General features: G+C 36.9%; 1 protein-coding gene and 1 long non-coding RNA gene across 4 annotated transcripts in view; one reads left to right on the top strand and one right to left on the bottom strand.

The window, feature by feature from the left end:
• Positions 1–27,782, bottom strand: part of KAT2A (lysine acetyltransferase 2A) — a 34,110-nt gene extending 6,328 nt beyond the window's left edge. The window contains exons 1-15 of one of the 2 annotated variants that reach the window (XR_015745687.1): positions 26,444–26,752; positions 23,662–23,785; positions 20,443–20,588; positions 18,862–18,951; positions 18,435–18,616; positions 17,198–17,389; positions 16,324–16,430; positions 14,794–14,904; positions 14,340–14,476; positions 13,411–13,619; positions 8,091–8,217; positions 6,019–6,129; positions 4,312–4,455; positions 3,219–3,333; positions 2,768–2,804 (exon numbers count right to left, since the gene is read on the bottom strand). Coding sequence is in view for 1 of the 2 variants with exons in the window: in XM_026669833.2 (XP_026525618.1) it covers positions 2,768–2,804; positions 3,219–3,333; positions 4,312–4,455; positions 6,019–6,129; positions 8,091–8,217; positions 13,411–13,619; positions 14,340–14,476; positions 14,794–14,904; positions 16,324–16,430; positions 17,198–17,389; positions 18,435–18,616; positions 18,862–18,951; positions 20,443–20,588; positions 23,662–23,785; positions 26,444–26,737 (2,126 nt within the window). In the remaining variant the exon portion in view is untranslated. Of the gene's footprint in view, positions 1–2,767; positions 2,805–3,218; positions 3,334–4,311; positions 4,456–6,018; positions 6,130–8,090; positions 8,218–13,410; positions 13,620–14,339; positions 14,477–14,793; positions 14,905–16,323; positions 16,431–17,197; positions 17,390–18,434; positions 18,617–18,861; positions 18,952–20,442; positions 20,589–23,661; positions 23,786–26,443 lie in introns of both variants that reach the window. The other variant, XM_026669833.2, reaches the window with a different exon arrangement.
• LOC148129015 (uncharacterized) lies at positions 853–26,515 on the top strand. 2 transcript variants are annotated; one of them, XR_015745689.1, is made up of 3 exons: positions 853–918; positions 20,499–20,594; positions 26,434–26,515. It is a non-coding gene; the product is annotated as an uncharacterized LOC148129015 (long non-coding RNA). The 2 variants fall into 2 exon arrangements; XR_015745688.1 differs by lacking the exon at positions 26,434–26,515 and adding an exon at positions 25,462–25,547.
• Positions 27,783–27,849: the final 67 nt, after the last annotated feature.

The raw sequence follows: 27,849 nt of genomic DNA, 5'->3' as shown, positions 1-27,849 counted from the left end.
AGAAAGGGAAGGGAAACGGAATTGGCTTTTTTTCCTCTAACATCAACAGTTTTAACTGACTTGGAACATTAAGAAGAAGAAATTCGAATAAGAAATTGATACTAATCCACTTTGACATTAATAGGCTATTTCTAGCTGAAAATAAAGTGTCAAAGGGATAAAGATTCTTGGATAATTTAAAAACTTTATTTAAAAAAAGAAAGAAAGCAGCGTAGGGAAAAAGGAAAAAAGAGGGTGGAATCTGGAAAATGGAAAAACCACCTGGAACTTTAAAAAAATTGATAGTGGATTTTTAACAAGTCTTGCAAAAGATACATTGTAGCTGAAACTTTGTTACAAGAGAACAAAGCCCCTGGAAAGAGAAAGTGAGAAAAGAAGCAAGAAACAGTTTTGGATTATTGGATGATTCCTGGAACTCTGGATGGAGGATTCTAATGAAATAAAATAAAATCAATTGGGGGTTGTTTAAATTTTTTTAAAATGGCATCACTCCTTGAAGAGTTAAAAATGAGACTTAAAGAACAAAAAGAAGAAGCACAAGACGGAAAAGGATCTTTTGGCTTCGTATTTCAATTTTTAGAAATGGACATCTTGAACTATGAAAAACAACAAGAAACGCTTGCAGAACAAGAAGGGCAGGACAATGACCAAGCAATTTTAAGCGGGGTAAAAAAGAGAAAGGGGGGGAAAGGGAGTTAAAAACTTAAGCACTGAAGCAACAACCAAAAAAAAACAGTAATTTGAAAAGTAATCATAATATCAGGAAGAAGCAGAAGGGAGGATCACAGAAGGGAGAATCAGATAGAAAAGGGAATAAAAAGGGGAGGGAAAAGAAGAGAGGGTAGAGGGAAAGGAAAAGAAGCAACAAAAGACAGAAACAAGATATAGAGGTACAGGAAAAACGTACAAGAATTAAAGGTATAAACCTATTTAAAAGACAGAGACAACGGTTAAAATTTAACTTAAGGAGAGGATTCTGCAAGGTTGCATGGGATAACATTGTTATATAATATGTTAGATGATTAAAGTGGTAGAAAAAATTTCTATTGGTATGTAGTGGAATATTTGTTTGTAAAGAGAATAAGGCTCTCAATGATTTAAAAAGAACATTTAAAAAAAACTGAAAAGAAACATGGAAGATTTTTATCAGTTGATAAGATGAACTTGAATAAGAATAATAACTTTATTGACTACTGTTAATAACTATTGTTTTTTATTTAAAGACAGTAATAAGTAAAATATGAAATATAGATGGTTAAAGTGAAAGACAACTGATATTACTAGGTAATGTTTGTTAAAAGAAATAGAAATGTAAAAGATTGTTATTAATATTAATGGCAGAGCTGTACTTGAATAGAATAATTATTCCATTTAATATTGTTATACATATATACACAGATATATATACATATGTATTTTTTTCTTTTAAGAATTTAGTGTGTATTTTAAGGGAATGTACCAAGCAGAATTTGATTGAAAATAGGTATGTGTTATAAAATAGAGGTTAAAAAATGAATGTTATAACTGTAAAGATGTAACTTAAATTTTTAAATAAGATTTGAAAAAAGATACAAAGGTGTTATACTCCAGTCTAGTAATTACAGGGGAAAATTTGTTTTATGAGAAAAGATAATATGAAATTGTAAACAGGACAGATGAAAGTATAAAAACATTGATTAGAAAAATTTTAAAAATTAGAAAAAGATATGTAATTGAACTAAGAAAGGAATGAGATAATTCAAAATAAGGCTATAGGAAGTAAAGAAAGGGAAAAGCTATTGAAAAAATTGTGAAAATAGTTAAAAGATATGGATTAGAATGTATAAGATAAATATGTATTGAGTTTATCTCTGTATGGAGAAGTGATAACCCGGGGCCACCCTGTTCTCAAAAAAAGATATTTTATTTGTATTTGTATGTTTTGTGAAAACTTAAATAAAACTTTTATTAAGAAATGTAGCAATATATTTAAAGAGCTTCAATTTGAGGAAGACATTCTTGTAAAGCTAAAATAAGCTATTCCAAGATCAATAAACTTTTCAAGCAGCATGCAGTGAATTCTGACAAATGTGCTGGTGCCAGAAGCAAATTAGCATAAAAAAGTTGGCCATTTTACAGTTTGGTATTGTGGTTGAAATGCTGGCCCAGAAACCAGGTGACTAAGTTCTAGGCCTGCCATAGACCAGAAAGCCAGCTGAGTGACTTTAGGCTGATCACTCTCTCACTTCAAGCCATTTCACAGAGTTGTTGTGATGGAGAAAATAGAAGGAGAAAGGAGTATTAGGTGTGTTTGTGTGAAAGACAGAGACAGACAGAGAGAGGGAGGGAGGGAGGGAGAGGATAAAAGCAATTGCAATAATAAACCCAAGTCTTTGAGAAGGACTGAATAGGTGGATAAATGTCAAACATCTGGCTGACTATGTGACCAATCATCATCATTTAAAATTTAATTTAATTTCTAAAGTAAATGGATTCATTTGAAAGCATCATCGGTACTCTATCTTGAATGCATCAGGCAGTAAGCATTAAATCATTAGCTGTACTTTTATATAGATTTGAAAAAGCTAGTCTTGCTTGGTGATGTTTTTTTTGTCTTATTCCATCATTCCACAGAGGAAAGAACTTTGAGAGAATTTAGGGACATTTGCCGATTCTATATTAATTGTCGTCTACCAAACTCATTAAGGCAGACCAACATTTTAAAACAAGCAGAAACGTTTTGGGGATATGTGGGTGAGAAAAGAACTTGAAGTACCACATGGCTTACCCTTTTTCTTTATTTAGAGGCTTCCATCCTGTTTCCCCTGGAAGCGAGAGAGAGAGAGAGAGAGAGAGAAAAAAAAAATCACTTATTGTAAATACAGACCAGAGCTAAATTTTTTTTAAAGGCAGTTCATTTATTACTAGTGCTAATTCGGACAAAGAAAATACAGGATACAAAAGCAATCAAGAGAAAAGTTTTGGATAAACACCTATTCTTTGTATCAGACACCTAGATCTGAATCTGGATCTAATTCTCTCCCTGCCATAAATCATATTAACAGAGTTTCCTTCCTCTGCTCCCTCAGAGATTAGGAGCAAACATAACAGAAAGATCAACTGTGAAAGAAGACACACCTAAAATCATGTCAATTCTCCTTCTAGCTTTATTAACATTCACTAAATGCATCATCACCCCTGTTCTCCTACTACCCAGGAATAGGCCCTGCTCAACTCACGGATGCCTGGGATGTTTTCAATCGGAATATGTCGAACTCCCTCTTTGAAACAAGTGAGGCCAGGGTAGACTTTACGGATTTGGGCTTGCTTTCTCTCTATCAACTTCTTGATGATCTGTGGGAAGAACCAGAAACTGTCATGACTTGCATGGTCATCCCTGGATGCTTCTGCAAAATCAGGGCAATGAGGCAGGCTAAGCATCTCTTAGAGAGCAGTCAGATGTGCAGCTAGGAAACTAGTTCCTGGCCAATTCCTAGTTCAGCCTGCAAAGCTGAGCAGCATCAAGGTGTTAGGAAAAATTTGAAAAGGCAGGCAGGCAGGCAGGCAAACAGTGAGAAGCTGAATCTGAGATGAACAATAGAGAAGATTATTGTGCAGCATCAAGCATGCATGATTACGAGCTATGTTGGCTGAAAAGTATGAAAAATGGAATTCAACTACGCCTAAATAAATACGAAGGACTGTCATAGGCAAGAAGGCCTCCCCTATGGGAAGATTCAAAGAGAGAAGTTATGAACATTACCACTTCCTGTGGAACCTTTCCAAAGTGGAACCAGAAACCTTTCCTTCACTGAGGGAGGAGAGTCAAATTCTTACCACAAGAGTAAATCTGTTTCTGGAATATGTCGTTTAACTCTGCAGAACGTGTTTTCCATATAAGAAAAATACATAAGTTTTGAAAAATCCAACCACAGATCAGTATGTAAGTAAGTGTAAGTGTAAGTGTAAGTGTGTGTGTGTGTGTGTGTGTGTGTGTGTGTGTATTGCATGTGAAATAAAAGGGAGAGGCAGAAATTTCGGGGAAGAAGTATAGATAGGGCAAGGAAAGAGTATGATTGATTGTATCACTAAAACCTCAATCCTGTTACAACGGATGAGGCTATTGAAGACCATACAGAGAGAAATGCAATCATTTAGGCATATCCTACACCCAAGGTCAAAGCCAAATTTGCATATGTCCATGAGAGAGGGGGGGGAGGAGAGGGACGTATTCGGCAGTGTGAATTAGTAACAGTAATCAAGATGGTCCATACATAGTTGATAAGAATCAGAGATGGGTCTATGTCCCCTTCTCCCATCCCAGCCCCTCACCTCCTTCTGCTTCTTGATAATATGTGAAAGCTCTGTGTAGGGGATCCGAGGATTTAGCTCACATTCCATCAGGGTGGCTCCTTCGTAGTCCTTGATGTAGCCAAGGTAGCGGCTCTTGGGGACCTTGATATCCTTTGAAAACCCCTGAAGGCCACAGAGAAGAGATCCTATTCATTCTCCAGAATAAACTAAATGTAATTCAGCAGTGAGAAATATAGAATAGACTAGAATTGAATAGAAATAGAATTAGAATTCTTTATTGGCCAAGTGTGATTGGACACAAGGAATTTGTGATTGGACACAAGGAATTTGTCTTGGTGCAAATGCTCTCACTGTACATAAAAGAAAAGATCATCAAGGAGTCAAGAATCATAAGGTACAACACTTAATAACTGACCTATTCTGAAATGGGGCTTCATCTCTTTTGTGCTACCTAATGTATGGATCCAGCTCATTTCCCTGCATCATATTCAAGAATGTATTGAGGGGGGTGAGGGGTTCATGGAAGCTACACTTAAATTACAGAAATGTGTAATAGTGAACTGTATCTTTTAGAGCAGAGGTCTTCAAACTTGACAGTTTTAAGACTTGTGGACTTCAACTCCCAGAATTCCTCCTCCAATCATGTTAGCGCAGGAATTCTGAGAGTTGAAGTCCACAAGTCTTAAACTTGTCAAATTTGAAGACCCTTGCTTTTAGACAATCAGTCTCCAAACTTTCTGGCTCTGTGGACAGGTAGCGATGGTACAGCGGAGGGAAAAAGGGGATGGTTTCAGGTGCATAAATGGAGCTTCATATGCTTACCCACTGCTTATGTGGCCCAATACTGGGCTGCAACCCCTATTTGGGTACCCTTATTTTAGACACATATAAACAGACCTTTTTTAAAAAAAATAGACATATTGGATTTATCCCATTTAATGCTTTTTAGAAATATTATGTTAATACCATAATTCCTAGCCAAAGTGGTTGGGGATTATAGGGACTATAGTTCAAAATAACTGAAGAATACTGCACAGCTACCTACCCAACTTGTTAGAAATCAATGACACCAATTTAGAATATGATTCAACTAAATCACCTTTATAAAGTAACACAGAAATTTAGGTCAATTAAAAATTTTTCCTCAAATATTTCTATAACTAAATAAATTAAGGCCTGCTTTAGAGATCATGCTAGCCCCAAATTTGTGGCTAAAACATTTTTATATCTTGTAAAAAAGAGAGCTTTGAGTACAGATCCAGTTGCATTTCTGAAACTATGATTGGGACTAGCTCTGGCTGAAAAGTTTATATATTCCTTATACTCAGATGCTCCTAGGTTGAAGTAGGAGCAAAGAGAGGATGATGCAAAAGTGGAAAAGAAATTTCTTTCCCTATCCAGGGAGCGTAAAGGTGTAAAGAAAGAAAACATGGAAAGGTTATGGCTTATGGCTTCTTGTGTTAACTATTTTATAAACCGCAACCATTTGTACGTGACACAGAGTCACTCTGTGAGGGAGATGAGCTGTTTCTAAATGTGGTATTCAGTATAAATAAATAAACCATTTAATGTGACCTGATATATTTAATGTGACATGTGAATGCAGCTATATTAACAACTATGTCCATCTGCTTAGGAGGAGAACCGGGCCCTTTTACAAATGTGCCCCCTACAGCTAATCCAAAAGCCAGTTCTGAATAGAGTTTGGCAACAATAGTGTGGTACCTGCTTTTTGAAATAGCCAATGGCATATTCATCTGCATAGGTGAGAAAGTAGAGGATGCTGTGTTTGATGTGGTATTCCTTCAGGTGATTCATAAGGTGAGTCCCATAGCCCTTCAAGGAAGTAAAAAAGAAATGGGGAAAAAATAATCAAAATCAAACATGGGAATGATCCTCTTTCTATCAATGTATTTATTATTCAATCTTTCCTTCTAGAACTCAAGATGACCTACATGATTTTTCAAGCTATTACCTTTTCGTCTCACAACTACTCTATGAAGCAAATTAGTGTCTTAATTGAGTAAATATTTAAGATTAGGCCCAAACTCAGATACTCTACTTCACTAGCTGAAAAGTTATACAGGAAGCTAATTCATGTGGTGTGGTTTGTAATCAAATAGAAGTTAATCCTGAGGTGAATAATGTCCTGTACAGCAATCTGAGCCAACAAATAGTTGGCGATAACAACAATTGCAAAAGATTTTAATATGGAAAATATTATGGATGATTAACTTCTCGAAAAGGATTACTAAATATGTCAAAAGTTGCTACAGAACACGTTAAATCCTACTCAAGTTTAACAAAAAATAATTAATTTGTTCAAATAACTGCTGTGTTTCCGAGCCTCATATTACACGTAACATGATGATGCCCCTGTTTTCCCAATGCTCTTAAGAGAATGCCTGTGTTCCTAAGATACTGTACAAATACAAACTACCCAACCCTGTCTAAGCCTAGTCTAACTCTATGAACTAGTATGCACAACTGAAGATAATTAGTACTGGATCCATGCCAGCATGTTTTATTTGATTCTTTTGAGAAGCACAGGAGAGGCATTGCAACACCATCTGAAGAAAATCTCAGAGAATTAAATGTGATTTATTCCAGACAGTGTGAAAGAGCCCTTGAATGTATCCTTTTCCTGCCTTGAATATTAATTGTAAAAGGAAACTTATATTGTTTTCCACGCAGCATTTTAAACTCTACATCAGTTTCAAATTGTTTTTTTATATTTCTAAATATTTTTATACTCTTGCTCTTCATTCATTTGCTGCCTTCATTCATTTGCTGCTGGCTCCCATTCCTTAATTACATCCTCTATGGCAGGGGTGTCAAACTTGATTTCGTTGAGGGCCGCATCAGGGTAGTGTCTGGGTTGTGTCTCATCTCGCCATGGGGGGGAGGGGGAGGATGGACATGGCCAGGGTGGGCGTGGCCAGCTTGATGTCACTCATGTTGGTGCCTGTGGTGGTCCGAGTACTTTGCCAGTGAGACAGGGCTCCTGATCTCAATTTTCGGCTGCAACAGCCACCTGCAACCCTCTGCCAGCAAAAATGAAGCTCAGAAAGGCCATGCACAACTCTCGAGAGCTCTCTTTTCAGCTGTGATAGCTTCCTGCAACCTTCTGCCAGTGAAAACGGAGCTTGGGAGAACTGTATTTTTGCTGGCAGAGGCACCGTGGGCCAGTCCTTCACTGTTTCCAGGGTGGTCCCACGGGCCAGATCTAAGCACCCCATGGGCTGGATCTGGCCTGCGGGGCTTGCGTTTGACACCCCCTACTCTATGGCTTCCCACTTCCTATGACTTGAATATCCTGCTTCTTCTAGTTCTTCCTTGTTGCCCGATTTTCAAGCCAGGTTTAAATCCAAGGCTGAAGGCACTGAGTTTCTAGCACTCCCACTTCAATTAAAAAAAAAAAAGTTAATCCACTGAGAATGAACCCTGAGGCTGTGCTGCAATGTGCAAATGTAGTACAAATGCACTGAAAAGCTTATGAAGATTTTTTTCCACCTCCGATAAGCCAGTCTGGGCAAGTAAGGATGCTGCTATGTTTAAAAACAACCAATAAATATCCCCTCCTCATACTCCACTGTCTTTTGACACTAGAAAATAAAATTCAACCTGGCTTTCTCTTCCCTGTTCTGATTCGGGGACACATCACTGATTATAAGCAGTGAGAGTTCCCTCTATGATTGGCTGGAAGTATCCCAGCTGATACTAGCAGTCTCTCAACTGCTAGTTTAGAACCTGTTTAAACCCCGAAGAATGTCACAGGCCTCTCAAAACAACCCTACCTTGACTTGCTCATTAGATGTGACAGCACAGAAGACAATCTCAGTGAATCCTTGTGTTGGGAACATCCGAAAGCAGATCCCACCAATCACTCGACCATCCTTGATTAGTGCCAGAGTCTTATGCTTGCTGCCAAGAAAATAAGCAGCAGAAAGAGGAGCTTGTATTGGAAGGAGAGCGAGCACAACTTATAATGACACTCCTGATTCATCCGTTATCTTTTTGAGATGTAGGAGGGGGAAATACAGCAATCATTAACCCTATTATAAAATTGAATTAGTTTCATTAACAGTTCTAGCTGACGTAGAATTAACTTCCCAGCTGTAATCCTTTCTTTTTGGGAGTCTTTGGGTCACCTTGGATTACCACTATTTCCACAGCTCTCTCACTTACTGAGCTGCCACGCTTCCTCCTCTACCTCACTTCTTACATTTAAAACAAAAAAGGCTTTAAAAACCAGGAAATTGGAGTTTTGTATAGAGCCACTTCCAGCACTGTTCCTTTCAAGAATATCTTTAAACCCCAAGTTTAAAGGTCCTTGGGAAGGACTCGATAGACAAATATCAAATCTAAGCTAAACTTTGGTTGATTGTGAGACCAAAGATTGTTGAGGCACAATCTTAATGTGTTTTTGGACTTGTGTGCTCTGAGGAAGATGACAACTGTGCCAGAGGTTGAACAATACTGGACAGGTCTCATAAGAAGAGTCCGACTAAAAGTGCCTCTCCCGTAAAAATATACTGAGATGTAAATTAGAGAAACCTATACTTGTCTTGGTTGCCATGTCAAGAACTGTACTAGAATTGTACCTGGATATCTGGTGGAAAAATGGATTAAAGAACTCAGGATGTTGGCTGAGCAACTAGGGCCAAACTACCAGTGCAAAACTACTGGAAGGAAACCCAAATGTACTTTTTTCAAGCAGCAACTGGACTTTCTAGTTTTTCTTTGAAGACGTTTTGCTTGTTATCCAAGTTTCTTCAGCTTCTTGAATGAGAAGCAAAACATCTTCAAAAAAAAAACCCAGAAAGTCCAGTTGCCTCTTGAAAAAGCATCCTCGGGACAACGATGACCAGGATGACTGAGAATCTCCATAGACATTTAGCCATACTGGAAGGAAAGGTATTTACCCATTGCAAATATACAGTGATTGAAAACAAAGATATAATGATCTGTTATTACAGATCAAGTCCAATAAGAAGATATTGAAACAAATGCATCAGTTCTGGAAAAAACAACATCCCGAATCAGAAATAACAGAATAGAGATTAACGTCCATTTATAATATGAAATAAAATAATCACAGAAACAGAATTAAAAGTGCAAAAGGCCAGAGATACTTCAGACTAAAGAGGCAAACCAGGGGGAATTGGCAGTAGAAGAAGCCAGCACAACTATATAATTATTTTCATTCAGAAACCAGGCACCCACTCATCTGCCTCTGAAGGAGAAAAGACCTCTAACTGAAGAAGTTGAAGAATTAAAGCAAAGAATAGTTAAGCATCTAGAATAGCACAAAAACAACCAAATAAGGTTGCCTGGACTGAAGCTTGTTCCAAAGAAAGAGCCAGCACAAACATTCAAAGATGCCAATGTGGACTGCAAAATCAAAAATAAGCACTAGCTCACTGCAAGAAACAAATAATGTATAAAACAGCTGCAGTTATAACTGAATGCCTGGAATGGCAAAATAACAAAGAAGAAGAAAAAAGCAAAAAAAAGTGCACCATCAAATGTAAGATCAGACTGGAAAATAAGATGAGTAAGATGAGATCAAATGCAAGTAAGCTAGAAAGAAAAGAAGCTAAAGAACAAGACTAAAAAATATCTAATCAAGAAATGCTACTTAGAAACAAGAAAGATTAAGAAAGCACTGGAAATAATAAAACAGCAAATATCAGCTATAGCTAGGATGGTTAGCAGATATGAATCTCAAATTGAAAATTATAGGCAGAATCTCTGATTTCAATCCCTATTATAAATGTTTCTATCACTCTTATCAATGAAAAGATTGCAGGGAATCAGTTAGCACTCAGCAAGGAAGAAACAGTTTATTTTTAGGTGAAAATATGAGATAATCCAGAGAAATATAACAAGAACAGTTTGGTTAAGGAGGTGAATAAGAATAAAAAGAAGATGAAATGAGAGAACTTATAATAACAGCAGAAATGGTAGAGAAAAGGGCAAGGAAGATTAAGAATTGGTGAAGATGAATTGTATGGATTTTGATTGAAACATCTGACTAGTCTATGTCCACTTGCTGCCAAGCAGTTTATCAATATGCTGCAAGGAGATGGAATTGAAGAGTGGCTAAGATGTGGCAAAACCTAGTTGATAATGAAAAATCCACCAAAAGAGGCAGTATCAGACAACTACAGGCAAATTACTTTACCAACAACTTTCAAATTGCTAACTGGTGTGGTAGTTGATGCAGTCCAACAGCATCTAGTTGAAAACAAACTTTTTTTTACCTGAGTAAAGTAACTGCCCGAACAAGAGAGGAATAAAAGATCAATCGGCAAGATGATTTTGGAAAACTGCAAGACAAGGAAACCAATTTGAAAGTACCATGGATTGATTACAAGAAGGCATATGAATCACGACTGGATAATCAACTACCTAGAAATAACAGGAATCAACAGAAACATCAGAAGCTTTGTGCACAATGGGAGACATAACTGCTAGATAATGAGGAGAGATTGGGAGAGATAAATATCAAGAGCTTTTCCAAGGAAACTCACTATCATCACTATTGTGTGACATTTCACTGATTCTCTCATCAAGAATACTGAAAAACTCAGTTCAAGTTACCCCACCTCCTTTGCATGGAAGATTTGAAGTTGTATGGAAAAACAACATCTGAAATAGAATTGCTGCTCAACACTATCCATATATACAATCAAGATATTGCAATAGAATTTGGACTGGACAAATGTGTCACACTCACCATCAGTGAGTGTGGCACATCAAACCCTATAAAAGAATAAAAATTGAAGGAATCAAGATGAAAATAATATCAAGAGTCTGGATGAAGATGATCACTACAGATAGCTGGGCATCCTTCAAGTTGATAACATCAAGCACACAGAAGTTAAGAAAAAGGTTAGAAATGAATATATCATCAGAATGAAGATGATCTTAAACGTCCATATTCACAGGAGGAAATACCATCAAGGCAATTATCACCTGGGCAATTCCAGATATTGGAATAGCAGACTGCACTCAAGCACAACTAAAAGCCCTGTATAGGAAGACTAGAAAAATAATGAAAATGATTCATGCTTTTCAAACTCCGAGAGAAACTAACAGAGTGTACTTTACCAATGGAAAGGGAGGGCGTAGAATGCTGCAAATATATCAGGACAGTTTAAAAAGAAAAAAGGGCATTGGAAAAATATCTGTAGGACAATGAAAAGAATGCATTAAAGCTAGTATGCCAGGAAGGCTTAGTAAATATGGCCTACCAGAAATACCAAATGAAAAACAGAAAAGAGAGATAGGAAGACAAAGAATGACCTAGCCGATACTTAAAAAAATTAATTAAAAAAAAAAAAGCAGGCAAAGCAGATAATAACAAGACCTGGCAACGGCTAAGAGCAGGAAAGCCAGAAGAAAGGGATAGGGGGCTAATTCTAATTGCATAAGACCACTCCTTAGGAACAAATACATACAAAGCCAGAATTGAGGAGACTGTGATAGATACCAAGAGCTACCTCTGCAAAGAAGCCGAAGAAATAATTGGATCACCTGGTTAGCTGCTACAAGACTACAAACAATGGCATGACGAAGTAGCCACAATGATGCATTGGAAAGTCTTCAAGAAATACCATTTGCCTGCAAGAAAGAACTTGTGGGACCATAAAATAGAGAAAGTAATAAAAATGAAGGCCTTAATGTGGTCTGGGACTTTAGAATTCAAACAGACAGGCAGCTGCCACATAACAATCCAGGCTTAACAGTTGTTGATAAGAAAGACAAAAATGTCTGGATAGCGGACACGGTAGTACCAGCAGCATAGAAGAGAAAGAACTGGAGAAGTTAACAAAATACGAAGACTTGCAAATCATCAAACATCCACATCTGCCTACCCCAGATCCTTGGAAAGGACTCAATAGGCAGACAAAAATGTCAGATCCAGTCTGAACATCTGGCTGACTGAAATGAAATAATAATAATGTCAGATGGCTGTAGTCCAGTACTTCATTTGGAAGCATGCCGATTTGGTCAGTGAAAAAAAAATCACCAAGAATACAGATACTCAACTTACGACCACAACCGAGCCCCAAATTTCTGTTGCTAAGTGAGAAATTTGTTAAGTAAATTTTGTTCCATTTTATGACCTTTCTTCCCACAGTTGTTAAGTGAATCACTGCACTTGTTAATTTGGTAACATAGTTGTTAAGTGAATCTGGCTTCCCCATTGACTTTGCTTGTCATAAAGTCGCAAAAAGGGATCACATGACCCCAGGACACTGCCGCTGTCATAAATGAATCAGTTGCCAAGTGTCTGAATTCTAATCACATGACCACAGGGATGCTGCAAAGGTCATACATAGGAAAACAGTCATAAGTCACTTTTTTCAGTGCCATTGTAACTTTGAACAGAAACTAAGTAAAATGTTGTAAGTCGAGGACCACCTATATGTGCAATGGATCATTCATAATGGAAGCTAAATTTGGGGCAAACAGAATTAGGACTTGATTAGGACAATTGGGTCTCTCATTGCAACCATTTTATAAAAGAACCAATGCTTTCCCAACAGATAGTATTAGGGTTCCAGATCATTAAGCTGTAATTCACAGAACTTTTTGCAGAGAATGGCTAAATCTCAAGCTCTACTGTATAGCCTGTTTACTAAAAGGTTAATGTAATTACAGAAAATAGAGTTCAGTACATGGCAGAGGGATAGAGATAAAGCAAAGCTGTATATTTTTGAAAGGACAAACATTTTATATATTAATATGGATAGGGGAAACATTTTATACACTATCTTGATTCCAAGGTCCCCTTGATTATTTATTTATTCAGGCAACCAATTTCTCACTCACATTTATAAGCCTTTATCCTCAACTTATTAGAACTAATTTACGTATAATCAGCCCAATTCCAGGAATTCAGGATTTAATGGTTGCTACGTGAACTTACTAGGGCATGTCAAATTTTTTAACTTTAAATTTTCAAACATTAGGATGCTCAAAAGTTGTGACATGCCTTGGGGATTGTAAAGGTATTTTGGTTACTTTAATGTAGCTTAGATGTGCTTGGTAAGTAAGTACATAAATATCATAACTTTTTAACATTTTGTTTGTTCCCAAACCTACGGGTCAAAAACCAGGCGGGTGATGTATTCCTTGGGCATTCGAGGCAGCTGGTGTGAAAAAACGTTCTGCAGCCCAACCAGCCACATAAGAATGTTCTTGTTTGATTTTTGAGAAAGTGAGTTGCCAATGACATGGAATTCGATGATGCCACGCCGTTCCTCTAGGCGGGCTGTCTCATCCCGCGCCGCATTTGCTGACAAGAGACTAGTCTGCAAGTAAAAGAAACATTCTGGTTAAAAAAAAGAAAGAAAGAATGAAAGGCAATATGCAAAATATAGGGTCAACGGTAGATTTATTTATTGGTGTAGGGGAGGTTTTGTCCATATATAGATTACTTTCATCCTTCTAAATCTATACAAGTAAGTTAATTTTAAAAAAAAATTAATTTAAAAATAAAACCTTTAGTAGACCCCTATTTAGCAGATTTAATCAATCAATCAACCAATCAATCAATCAAACGTTTATTGTCAATGCACAACACGTGTACAATGAAATTGAAATGAGCCTCCTTGGTGCTAGCCCTGCAAGTCTATCATATTAAACCTAATTGTGGTGTTTATGTTGCGTCCAGAAGTCTGACAGCCCACGGATAAAAGCTATTATATATAAGTTCATTAAACCGGGGTTTCTGTTATATTTTTGATTTGCTAACTAAAATATATATTTTGCTTATATTAGAAACATGTAAGGCAGTGATTCCCAACTTTTAACTTGTTCATCCAATGCTAAATTTTAATTATGGTATTTGAGCTCATCATCAAAAAGCAAAAAAATATTTTTAATAAGATAAAGGCATAGGGCTGGAAGAAATATGGATCTGGCAATACATTCTGTAATTTGCATAATGCAATATGTGGGACAGCTATTGAAGACTGATTTTGCACTGTTTTATGATGCAAATAATTTAATAATGAATTAACTAATTGTACCTCAGGCCCTAGCATGGCTGCCGGATCAGTAATGGTCAGCATCACTTCATTAACAAGCTCCATTGGAATATCACCTAACACGCGAATTCTCTTTGCATCCTCCAGGGTCAAACTTTCTGGAAGCTTCCTTTTCTCACCTGCGTGGGAGGTAGAGAAAACAAAAATATAAAAACTAAATGTAATAAATATGTAAGGTGAAGCCCTACTTTATAGAAATCTTACTAGACACTAGCCTGGATTTGGCTCCATATTTTTAAGTCTTCGGACTTTAATGTTCTACTCTTTTAAAACAAAAACAAAAGAATAAAAAAATTATTCCAAGTTTAACAGAACGTTTTAGGAAAAGATAATTTTAATAAAATTCATTCAAATGATGGGGATTTTTAAACTAAGCTTTTCTTTCAGACACTTTTATTTCTGCTTTACATTCTCTTGCTGCTCATAAAGATTTTACCTGGCACAGAATCCAGTGAGCTCCCATCCAGATTAATAGATGTCAAAGATGAGCTGCAGCTCAGAGATTTGTTGAACAAAGGAGTGCTAGCTGCAGGAACAGTGCTGATAGCTACACAAGACAAAGGGACAGCAATAGTGTATGCATTAAAATAGGAAGGCTTTATGACTTGGGGATGCAGATGAAATTGTTCGGTTCCTCAAGCTTCTGCACACAAAAGCTTGTTTCATTTTTATTACATCCCTTCTGCAAGGAACTCAGGATAGTATATATGGATTTATCCAATGCAGTGCTTGCAATAATCTTACTGTGAATTGATGAAGGTCCTGAGATCAAGCTTATTTTATTTTATTTGTATGGCCGCCCATCTCACCTAAATTACTGGGTAGCTCACAACAGTCAGAACAACAATCTAATAAAACAAGTTAAACACACAACAAATAAAATATTGCTAACTACTCTAAAACTAATTATGGCCAAAGTCCATACTTGTGCAAGAAAGCCATTATAAAATCTCCCCACCATTCCACACTCCCAAACATGGTGACAGAGTTCTATCTTCGGGTTCAATTTAATTTCTGATTTCAATTTTTGAAATCAATTTCAATTTTTGAAATCAATTTCAAAATTTTAATTTTTCATTCATCAAAATCTCCCCCAAAAACATATATGGTCTTCCTTCTTCAACTTGGTGATCCACCCTACAACTCTAATTTATTTCCAGGGATAAAATCGCAATCTACTACCAAAGGAAGAAAACTTTGAAGAAATGTGTTAACTTAGAAGGATTATAACTATATATAAATAAAATATGTATGATAATGGTATTATGTGCACAAAGAAATGTGTTCCCAACTGACACACTGATGAACAGAAAGGTTTGTTTTTGTTGTTATAAAAATAATTTTTTAAAAAAGAAATGTGTTAACTATAATAATGAATTTCTATTGGGGAACTCGTCTATTCTCATATCTTAATTGATTGGTCTTGTTTAAGAATGGCAGAGATTCTCCAATCTTGAATTCAAGATGGCTAAAAGCAGTTTCTTGGATGGTGAGATGTGTTTTCCTGCACTCTAAGGTACCTGATTTGCAGTGATTTATTTTTTTTAATGTCTGCTCCCTATTCAGAAGAAGACTGATGAAACTGAAGGGTTCTTGAAATCTCATTAAAACAACTGTCCGACTTTGCTTTAGTAAGGAGGAAACCTGCAGGACTTGAACCATTGCCATAAATATGACAACTGTTCCTATACATTATACTTCGTCGGAGAAGGGACATAATAGCTCAATATTCAAACACTTTGGGATAGAGGCTGTTTTGCATGCAAGCGCCCTACTTCAAACCTCCAGATCACTGGGAGTTGAGGAGTATCTCTGGCTGTCATCTCAGACAATGCCTGTCAATCAGAGCAGGCTTTACTAAGGCAGACAAATGAGCTTTTCAATTTACTATCTGGCAGTTTTCAGTTTGATACCTTTTACAGCTATACCAAAAAACGCCACGTTAGTTAAAAGGAATATTACATACCTGGCCGGGGTACAAGTGGAGCCCCTTCAGTTGCAGGCATAGTGAAGTCAGCTTCCCAGATTGGGGAACTCTCCCCATAGATTTCTTCTTCCAGCATTGATAAAAATCTGGATATGAATTGGAAAGAAACCGGTACAGAAATCCAATTAAATTAACATCAACCTACTGGCATTCAAATCCCACTTTTTATTAAAAACAGGTCAGTACTTATTCATACAGTAAACAGAACTGAACCCAACTCAATGGTGCCTAATTCACTACCTCAAATCTTACTTCAGAAACCAGCAATGGGTAGGTTTTGTAAGCTGAAATGCCTCGTCCTTCTCTCCACTAAAAAGTGCAGGTAAGCAAACTCTATTTTATATAGCTGGCTTGCATAAAAAAAAAAAACCCAGGCTAAAATGCACATTGCAACCGTGGGCTCTTATATGACAAGAATATGATATTTGAAGTATTTCAGATGATGTTGAATCACAATTCCCAGTAAACATAATTAAAATGACCAATGATGAGAAATGCTGAGAGCTTTAGTTCAGCAAGAACAGTTAAGGTCAGTGGTTTCTCACCTGTTACATATACAGACCGAACACACACACACAAGTGCGCAAAACCAATTTTTACTTTATGGAAGCCCTTCAAAGCTAATCTAATTGAATGAAAGTTGGCTAATAGAGCTAATAAAATAAAATAAAGTGGATCCAAAAAGATTATTAACCCTGCGACTGCTGCATATGCCTTCCCTTCCAACCTAAAATAACACAGTTCTGCATTAATTTACCATCTCAAAAACAGCTAGGCTTTATCCATCTAAAAAGGCCTTTTTTATACCCCCTTCCTATCCAGTCTTTCATCATTTGCTGAATATTTGCCTTACTTGGGGAAGTGAGTGAGAATGAGGGTCCGTTTCTCTGGCACCAGTTTATCTTTCTCCACTCGGAATTTCTCGAGCAGCTGCCTGCGAGTAACCGTGAAAGTGGACTTGAGCAGATTGCGCCCAAAGACCTGGGTGGTCTCATAACGTGGAAGACTGTCACAGCTCTGGGGAACATGGCAGTAACACAACCACCTGGAAAAGCATGAGGTGTGAGTAGTAAGAGGGAAAAAAGCAAGCAGGAATCTAAGGCACCGAGGATTGCATTTAGGATTCCAGAAAGCCTTTGGCTGATCTGCACTTTACTCAAAGCAAATACTAGTTTGAGGTAAAAGAGAGCTGAGGGAAGAGATCCGGAAGGGTACAATTATGACTCTATAACTGATAATATCCTGGGACTGATGGGAGTAGATTTAAAAAGGTAGTCTTCAACTTTCTATCACATTTGAGCCCAACATTTCCGCTGCTAAGGGAGACAGTTGTTAAGTGAATTTTCCCCTCATTTTATGACCTTTCTTGCCACACTTGCTAAGTGAATCACTGCAGTTGTTAAGTTTGTAACACGGTTGTTAAGTGGATCTGGCTTCCCCCATTGACTTTGCTTGTCAGAAAATCGCAAAAGGTGATCGTGTGATCCTGGGACATTGCAACCACCATTAAATATGAGCCAGTTGCCAAGTGGCTGAATTTTGATCACATGACCATTGGAATACTCCAATGGTTGTAAGTGTAAAAAACAGTCATAAGTCCCTTTTTCAGTGCTGTTGTAACTTTGAATGGTCACTAAATGAATGGCTGTAATTAGAGGAGTACCTGTCATAGACACTTGGCAACTGACTCATATTTATGATGGTTGCAATGTCCCAAGGTCAAGGGACCACCTTTTGCGACTTTCTAACAAGCAAAGTCAATGGGGGACTGTTGTAAGTCAAGGATTACCTCTAGTAACTCTCTAGGTTCTCCTGAACAACTACTCCCAATAAACTCGTATGCTTTAACAAAATCAGGATGTTGCAATGTTCCTCTCCTCTATACTACACAAAGAAAATAGTTTCTGGAGTTTGAAGGTTTTTTCCCTGCTAGGGAAAAAAGAACTGTGCTTTGTATTTTCTAAAAGCCGTTTCCCAAATCACCACTATATACACATTGAACAAAAACTAGAGCTATAAAACAAATGGTGGAAAGAAATAAAGCTTTATTCTCCCTTTGCTCTCCCGCCTTCCTTCTTCCCTAGGCTCACCGTGTGTAGTTGACTTTGTATGTGGCCACATCATCATTTTGGGAGCGTTGGCGGAACTGGGATGGTGTTTCTAGCTTCCAATAGTTTAGGCAAAGAAGAAACATTTTAGAAAGCTCAAACATAGTGTGTCGCTCTTTAGGGGGTAGATGGCTGAACTTGTATTGTACAAAGTTTAAGACACCCTGGAAGTAAAAATCAGAAATAGCAGGTATTTTTAGCAGTAGGACAAAATTATTATAGCTTTTCATTCATTTTCTACTTTTATTGACTATTTTTTAAGTGTTTGGGTTTTTCACTCATGTCAACTGAGGGCTTTCTTCATGATGCCTGTTCCCCTCCCCCTTTCCCCAAGGCAACAGGAATTAGACTTGACTTTAACTAATATCTTAGGCTAATATTTTACATCTGCAAAAATACAGCATCTTACCTGTTCAATGTTTGGCTTCTCAAAGGGGGGACACCCTAGAGACCCCTCGACGACTGGACGGCTCATCTGTAGAATGCATTTTCTTAGAAGCTTCAGAGATAGAAAAGCAAATCCAACCTCAATATCACATTACTATTTCCACAGGCTGATTTATAATCTGATTCATTTGAAATGTCTAAGGCAGTGGCTTAGAAAGAAGTGATATGCCTATCACACTCAAATTATCATGTTAGTAACTTAAAGCCAACCACTGCCTGCATCAAAGAAACAAGCAAAAAGGGAGTAAAAAATTTAAAAAGTCAAGGGGAAAAATCCAGTGCCCTATTTTTCTATAGAAAAAAAATTACAAATCTCCTTACAGTCTAGTTCTTCAGTTCCTTGAGTTTCAAAAATATATTTAAGTATCAATAGATTTTAATACTTTTTAAAGCTTACGTAAGATGGATGTTATTGCTATTAAATGGTAAAATTTTCTAGAAAACACAGTGAGTGTGCTTTCCTTTTTCCTTTGTTAAATTGTTCAGTAAAATAAATCCCAAATTAGAAAAGGCTAGATATATGTGTGTGTGTGTGTTGTAGCAACGTTTCGGCAGAATCTCATCTGCCATCGTCAGGCTTCTGTATTGTGTTGCGTCTGTGTTCGTCAGACGAACACAATACAGAAGCCTGACGATGGCAGATGAGATTCTGCAAACGTGCTACAACTTTAAAAGCACAACTACAATGACGCGGGGAAAATACCCAAACAAAGCTGAATACTATATATATATATATGCATGGCATTCAGCTTTGTTCGGTATTTTCACGCATTAGTTGTGCTTTGAAATAGCAGTTCGGCAGATCATCTGCCATCATCAGGCTTCTGTATAGTGTTCATCTGTGACACTATAGATGAACACTATAGATGAACACTATACAGAAGCCTGATGATGGCAGATGAGATTCTGCTGAAACGTTGCTACAACTTTAAAAGCACCACTACTATGACGTGGGAAAATACCTGAACAAAGCTGAAGGCCATACATGTAAGTACCCGCGAAAACTTAAGAAAATACACACACACACACACACACACACACACACACACATATATATATACATATAAATATAAATATCCAATGCAAGTCAAACATTTTCCAGAACAGTTATCCTAGGCAGCCCTTTTTTTCCTAGAAAACCAACATTACCAAACAAATGCAAGTCAGTCATACTCATGTAAGAAGATAAATTAAATGACATTTTATTTCAGTAATTATTTATAATATTAAATAGTGAAAGATTTGTACAATTAGCAAACTTGGTGATGCACCACAAGAAAACTAGATGACCAAAAAGTAAACAATGAGTTGCCCCCAATCAAGTTAGGTCAAAAATAGGCATAGAAGCTACTATTTTTTTAAAAATAATCTAGCCTACATTCAAAGTATCCCCAGCACACTAGACGAACAGATCACATTAGCAAGGCATTTCTTAATACTGATCTGCATAATGATGACATAACAATGAAAAATAGCTGATTTAGGATAAGTTGACCTCAGATAGGCGTCTATCCCAAAGAAGCACTCTAGAATCCTATCTCACCTTGAACAAGTAGAAATAAACTTGTTTGGTATCTGTGTCTTCCTCTTTATGCACAGACATGAAGAGGTTCTCCACATCTACTACCATCCCCAGAAGACGGTTGATCTCTTCCTCAGAGACATTCTCCAGATGAGAAACATGGTCAGCTAAAGGTAGGTAAGAAAATTAAATCATGCTTTGAGCTTCATCTCTTTAAACTAGGAACCTTGTTGGAATATGAATGAGATTCTCTGTCTCATTAATTTTTCCTTGTCTAATGAAAGTGATAGAAGTGATAGAAAACTGACAAAAAAAACATGATTGCCATGGTGATTGTGGCCAATCATAAAATGGAATGGTTACATCAAACTTGTGTTGTCATGTGACGTATTGCAATTTTTTCCCCCTTCACTAAACCGGGCACAGGCATGGTCAGTGAATGAGGCATCCGGCCTATGGGCCGTGAGTTAACAGTCCTGGGCTACATAAATCAGGCCTGATATTGCTTCTGATATTACAGCTTATCTTTTTTTTATTTCCTTCTTGGGAAGGTACACACAATTTTATCTAAAGCAATATTTTTTATTTTTAAGACTACTTACTGGAATTTTATGTGAAGCACAAAGGTATTTTTGAAAATAAAAATACTGGTGTTTTATAGCTTCCCACTATTGTTAGGAGTTTTGATCTCCTAAATAATCAGAATTTTAAGACAAGGTCAGTTCTTGGCTTATGATTCTGGCTTGGGCTAATCACCTCCCTTTTTATCCAACTTGGAAGATTATTGAAAGGAAAAACATTAAGTGTATACGTATGTATGTGTGTGTGTTAAGTGTATATGTATGTATGTATGTGTGTGTGTGTATATACATACATACATACACACACACACACACACACACATAGATACACATACATACCACACACACAATTTTTAATGAAGATTGTATTGAAGTATTTAAATTAATCCTAAATGAGCCAAATAAAAACAATAAACAAAATTAACATAACAAGATGTCATATGTAAATCCAGAAATCTTTAATTTAAAAGAAAATAATGAGTGATCTAATTGCTTCTTCTCTAAAATAGTATATAAACAAAATCAGGCATATCCAGAATTCCACTGCCCCAGAAACTCTGTGCCGTTTCCTACCATGGATCTTCTTTCTCATTTGTTTATCTTTGTGTTTAGCCTTCAGTGATTACCAATTGATTTCCCAGTGCTCCTAAAGTTGTATTTTTCGAGAAATAAGCAGCATCGGAGGGCAAACAAATTTTAAAAAAACTATAACTAGAAAGTCACAGCAAAGGAAGAAAAACAAATCCTGTAACACAATTCAATCAGTTCAAGTTTATTACTATACTTTTCAAAACTTATTTCAAACCTCAAATTTATGTAGCTGAAGAATAGTAAGCTAATATTTTACTACATAGGAAAATAAAGTAATGGCTGATCTAACAACCAACTAAAGCTGCTACCATCAATGTCAAGAGCTAACAGGGGAATATTGCTTGTTGAAAGAAGCAATCCATTCAAAGATATTAGGTTGCTGGTTTGAGCTCCAAGTTTGGCAATTTGATTGCAAACATTTCGTTACCATTCAAGGAGACATCATTGAATTGTACTCTTCTGTCAGAACACAGGTTTTTAAATATCTTTTTATGAAATGCAAATTAGTTTGAATGTTTCTTGTTTGGATATTTCTGAGTCACGGTCTGATTTTGGACTGTTTGATCGGCTAGTGGGCTGTAGTCCAGAGACATGGTCCAATTTCTTGTGAGCCAATGAGTTATAATTTTGTTGCTCCAGAGTGCAGTGCCTCTTTGTTCATTTTAAATGCTACCTTCGGGATTGTGGTTGATGCAATTCTTTCAAAAGTATGTAAAGACCTGTGTTCTGATAGATGAGCACAATTCAAAACGCACTGACAATGTGTCCTCAAATGGTGACAAAACATTTGCAACCAAATTGCCAAGCTCGGAGGTCAAACCAACACCTAACTACTAACCTGAGCTACTAATATTCAAACACATTCAAAGTTATCTTTGGAAGTTCCAATCAGGCCCAAACATGAATGAAATATATGGGAATAGTCAATATCAAATTAAGATTTTACAATCTGTAAAAAAGTTTCCTATTCTTTTCATTTGCCTACTATGGCTCTAGCATAGTGGGCCATGAGAAAATTTTAGTGGGCCGCAGAGAAATCTCACCCCCAGAGCATCCCCCCAAAGCAATTAATCCAGGCTGCGCAGAAACACAAGGCTGCAACACCCACATGGCCCGCAGGAACCCTCCCCTCCCACTCACTCCTTACCGAGTAAACTTGCCTGCTAAATTGCTATTTTTCCTTTTTCTGACCATCATCTGTTCTGCTGCGCTGGGAGATTTAGATTAGCTAGGAAGCAGGAAATGGTTGGATTTCTTGCTTTCTAGCTAGTCTTTAGATCTTCAGTTTAGCACAGCCGAACCTCCCTTAGGACTGAAGGTTTGCTTGCAAGCAAATTCAGTGCAGACTCACGGCAAGCAAATTTGAGAGACTGAGCTAGCTGATGGCAGATAGATAGATCACGGAATGATTCTGTGAGCAACTCAATCTGCCTGCTTTGCCTGATTTTGGGTAAAAGTTGCTCTTTTTTTATAAAAAAATCAATATTTGCATGCATGGTGTCTTGTGAGTTAATTTTCTGAGTTTGCTTGCTAGCAAATTTTATGTGACAGACTGAGCTAACCAATGGCAGATAGATAGATCTCTGAATGAATCTGTGATTCTGTGAGCAACTCAATCTGCCTGCTTTGCCTGATTTTGGGTAAAAGGTGCTCTTTTTTATAAAAAAATCAATATTTATATACCTATTTATAATATTTACATACAAGCCATGCCCAGCCAGTCACATGACCACCAAGCCACACCCACAAATTAGGCCATGCCCACAGAACCAGTTAGAGGTCCCTGGGATCTAAAATTATGAGTTTGGTGGTCCCTGAGGTCCAAAACATTGGCAACCCCTCCTCTAGTAGATAATCTTTCATCTGGCTAGCAGTGTTGTATGTATATTAGTGTAACTCAACTTTCAGATGCCTAGATTTCAAATCCTATATTTCCCTAATCATTATGCTGCACATCTGTGCTACTGATAGTAGACACCATTTTAAAATCTTTCCTCCTGTCAACCGTATATTTCAGTCTCAATGAGATAAGGTTGTGTTGGAGGATGGTAAGTGACTCTGCAGCTACCTAGTGTGTGTCCACAACTACGGCAGGGTTCACTGAGATTGGTGACTGTTTGTTGCAAATCCATGCGGGGAGCTGTGGGAGGATTTGGGTTCTTCCAACCATTGCACTTGCAAGAGTCATTAGCCTGCAGAGATGAGGAAAAGAACAGAGGCAGAACTTAAGCCACTGAACACATAAAGTAAAGACAAAGGTTAACATTTTCATTGGTCAAGCCACGCTTAGCTTTTGGAGGTGCATTCTAAGAATTAGGAAATCTGTGATTTAAAAAAAAGTGATTGCATTTTAATCAAATGAAATTTTACCTTTATAACAGTCAATGACCAACAAAAACTAATATTAGCATTACTGTCATTTTCATTTAGCAACCACAATTGGAACCAACTACTTGATCGTTAAGCAAAGCAGTTACTAAATGAAACTATAACTATGCTTATGATCTTACTTCAACTTTCCTTTGCTTTACAGATCAGCAGAGATCGTTAAGGTGACTTTAGTTGCAAATTTACTTTCTCCATTGCTGTCTTAACAGTGAATAACTAAATGAGGTAATCATTAATCAATGACTGTGTCTATGAACAATCTAGCTTCAAAGTTACAACAGCACTGAAGAAAGTAACTTATGACCCTTTTTTCACACTTCTGAAGGTTGCAGTACCTCCATGGTTACTTGATCAAAATTCAGATGCTTGCTAACTGGCATATATTTATGACAGTTGTGATATACTCAGGGCATTTGATCACATTTTGCAATCCTCTGACATGCAAAGTCAATGGAGAAGTCAGATTCACTTAACAACTATGTTACTAACTAAACAACTAAATTGATTCACTTAGCAACTGTGGCAAGAAAGGTCATAAAATGGAATTTAACAATTATCTTGCTTAGCAACAAAATTTTTGGCTCAATTGCTGTTGCAAGTCAAGGACTATGGGTATTGCATTTATCTGACTTCCTGGCAGTGAATTATGGGTGTTTAGTTTCTTGAACTATACAAAACATGGCAGCATTATATATTATGGAGGAAATATAATTTAAGAATACTAAGAAAACAAACATGAACCTGACAGCTTTGTAAGTACATTGAGGAGATAAGAACACTTCAAATATCTCTATGAATAAGTTCTACAGAGAACATATTTATTTTTTACTGAGTTACATAGACATTTATATTCTACGGGTTTAAATTGATGTAATTAATACAGTTAAATAAAAATATATTAAAATAGATATGTTTCTTCCCTGTGTATAATTTCTCATTTCTGATTCTTTTAAAAATCACATTTGTTGATAATTCTGACTTTAGTCCCTATCAGTTCTAGCTAACTAAGGCAATGATCTGGAAGAGTTGTCTCCCAATAATATATGGAGAAGTCACATTTTTCCTCCCTTAGTGTATCTTTATGTGCTGCCTCATAAAGCTACTTTATAAAGTAAATCTGTATTGTACATTCATTACTCCAGCATTATTGCAGAAATGTTTCTGAGAGATGTTTCTGTTTTTCATTTTATTTTTTAAAAAATGACCTTTCCACACAAAAAGACTATAGAAGGATACATAGAGCATTTGTATCTCTTTTCTGAGAAAACAGAAATTGATTTCTCTCATTTCCCACATGTATTCTTGCTTATTCTTATTCTTCATAATATTGTCACTGATAAAATGGATGAATGTGATATTCCTTGAGGTGGAAAAATGCATGCAACTTCATATACTGTTAACATCCTGTTTGATTCTGCTAATGGTTGTTATTACTGTATACGTTCAGTCACCCTCTTGTGTATTGTTATATGTACTGTAGGGATGTACAATGCTACTGTGCAAGTCAGGAAAAGATGCAACTTCTTTAAGGGGATGCTGAGAGATGTGTATATGCAGCCATGCCACCTCCAAGGCACCACATTCTCATCATGGCACAGCAACTATTTTCAAAGATATGTTCACTATAAATACTGCAAATTACTTTATAATCTGTTGAATATGCAAATCAAGCCTTCTATACAACCTACCCTATGCTTTTGTTTCCTCTTAAATATTTTATCAGCTTGCTAGTTTTCTTCTCTTAAAAAAAAAATCAAATCTAACTGTGATAGATGTTTTTTTCCTAATCACACAGAAGTGATTTTTTAAAAATGTATTTTAAATGTGTACTTAATATATTTTGGGCAAATAAGGTAATAATATGGTATAAAACTAAGGATAGTGCTATTGCTATTGCTGTATCAGGTTGCAAATCCCGTGGCAATTGATATCTTGATAACTCTAAACCGTATGAAGAACAGAATTTCTCTCTTTTAAACAAAATAAATGTATGTTCATAAGGCAGGTATGCTACCTGGGAAGCATTTGATGGATGCGATTAAAACCAGTAAATTGATTTAAATTTTAAATTGATGAGGAGGTAAGCAAAAGACCTTGCATGCAAAAATTTGCATGCTTTTAATTCCTACTACTGCTGTCAAGGCACAATCGTTAGAATGGGTGCAGAAGACCTGTCTAGATTTTGGAGAGCCACCTAGTGCCCATCAGAGTAGGCGAACAGGCCAAAAGAACCACCGATTTGTAGAGCAACTCTTTATATCCCAAAGCCGGCTACTGAGAAGGGCCCAGAGCACAGGTTAGTTCCATAAATAAAATCTTGAACCCATGAACTGGCAGACAATTGCATGCGGTTATGTTTTTTAAGTTTACAGCATCTTGTCTGGAAGAAAATATCCAACGATGGCTGGTCCATACACCCGAAGGCAGTCCCAAACTCTTTTGTCTCCTCCAGGCCCCCGTACCTTGCATGCTGAAAATACTCCCAGCTTTTCCAGCTTTTTTGCCCGCGGGAAGCTCCGCGCGTGCGCCTTGCGCTGGCTCGCGCGCTGCTGCTGACTTAATCCTGGACGGACCGGGTCACTGGTGCTTCCTCCAGCTCCGCTTCCCCCTACTACCGACGGCGTTGTAACTGCAGAAGAGGTGGCGGAGGAAGGAGCGCTTGTCTGCGGGATCCGGGTAGTTTGCGAGACCTCTGTCTCCGCCATGATGCCCAAGACCCTGCAGGACGGCGTGGGCGCGTGGCCTCCACTGAGCATGTTCAGAAGTTGGGAGGGGGCCTTTGTCTATGGTGTTAAGCGCTATTGCGCATGCTCTCTGACATCAATTGCATGCTGGGGAATGTATTTCTATAGATTTTAATGGGAAAAGGTTGCTGTCTACTGGGAAACATATTGTATTTTTTAAATATACAAATGCTGTTTTTCTAACCATGAATATAGAACCAGCGAAGAGTGAAAAAATATGTAAAATATTTTTTATTTCCTTTGTAATTTTCAGATTTTATATCTGTTGTAAATGAACATCTCATCCATTTGTAAAATAGAATGAATTCCAAAAAGGTTAGATTTCTTTTGTAGGATATGAGTATTTAACAAAATTTATAGTTTAAATTTCAATTATAGACATAATGCACTATCAGTAATTTTTGTGTACATTTCAGCTTTGTTTTAATGTTTAGATCTGTAAGATGCTTGAAAATGAATACCCATCCAAGAGTATATAGTCTTGTGTCTGAGAGGAGGATTTTACCACTTTGTTCATTTAAATGACTTTAAGTGAATGTGACTATAAACTATAAGTCTCATCATCTGGGCTGTGTGATAACTTTTTTTTTAGTTGTTCCTTTTAACCTATTGAACTTTCAGTCATTCTCTTGTCATTCTTTAGATTTCTCCCTAATTTAATTTTCATAGAAATTCTAAAAGCAGAAAAGTATTTTCCATGGACAATATGCAAGGATTATGTATTTCTCATATTTATAAAATAATGTAGCATTTCTTAGTGGAGAATTTAAACAATGTAAATTAGCACTATTTGTACACAGTACCTCAGATCTCCAATCAGTAAAGCATGAATTTTCAAACTGGGGCTCATAATCCTCAAGTAATTAGGAGACTGATGTATATGTGGAGTTGTAGGTGTTTTTTTTTTAAATAAAAACTGATCAAATTTGCCCTGGAAAAGTAAAGGCATAGGAGCAATTGTCTGAGCAGAGCTATTTCTAAGATATGGCCACTTTGTGATATATGGGTAATTTTCAACAAAGTATTTGTTGAATGCTAGAACAAATAAAATTAAAGATCTATCAAAAATATGGTGAAAGTTACCCATCTTTTATTTTCCTTTCTAATCTTAGCCCTCATTAAAT

Source organism: Notechis scutatus, chromosome Z, assembly GCF_049901735.1.
Source record: "Notechis scutatus isolate UNSWTSFEM ecotype Mainland chromosome Z, rNotScu1.2, whole genome shotgun sequence".
NCBI lineage: Eukaryota > Metazoa > Chordata > Lepidosauria > Squamata > Elapidae > Notechis > Notechis scutatus.
Note: the sequence above shows the minus strand (reverse complement) of the source record. Positions and strands in the feature narration are given on the sequence as shown.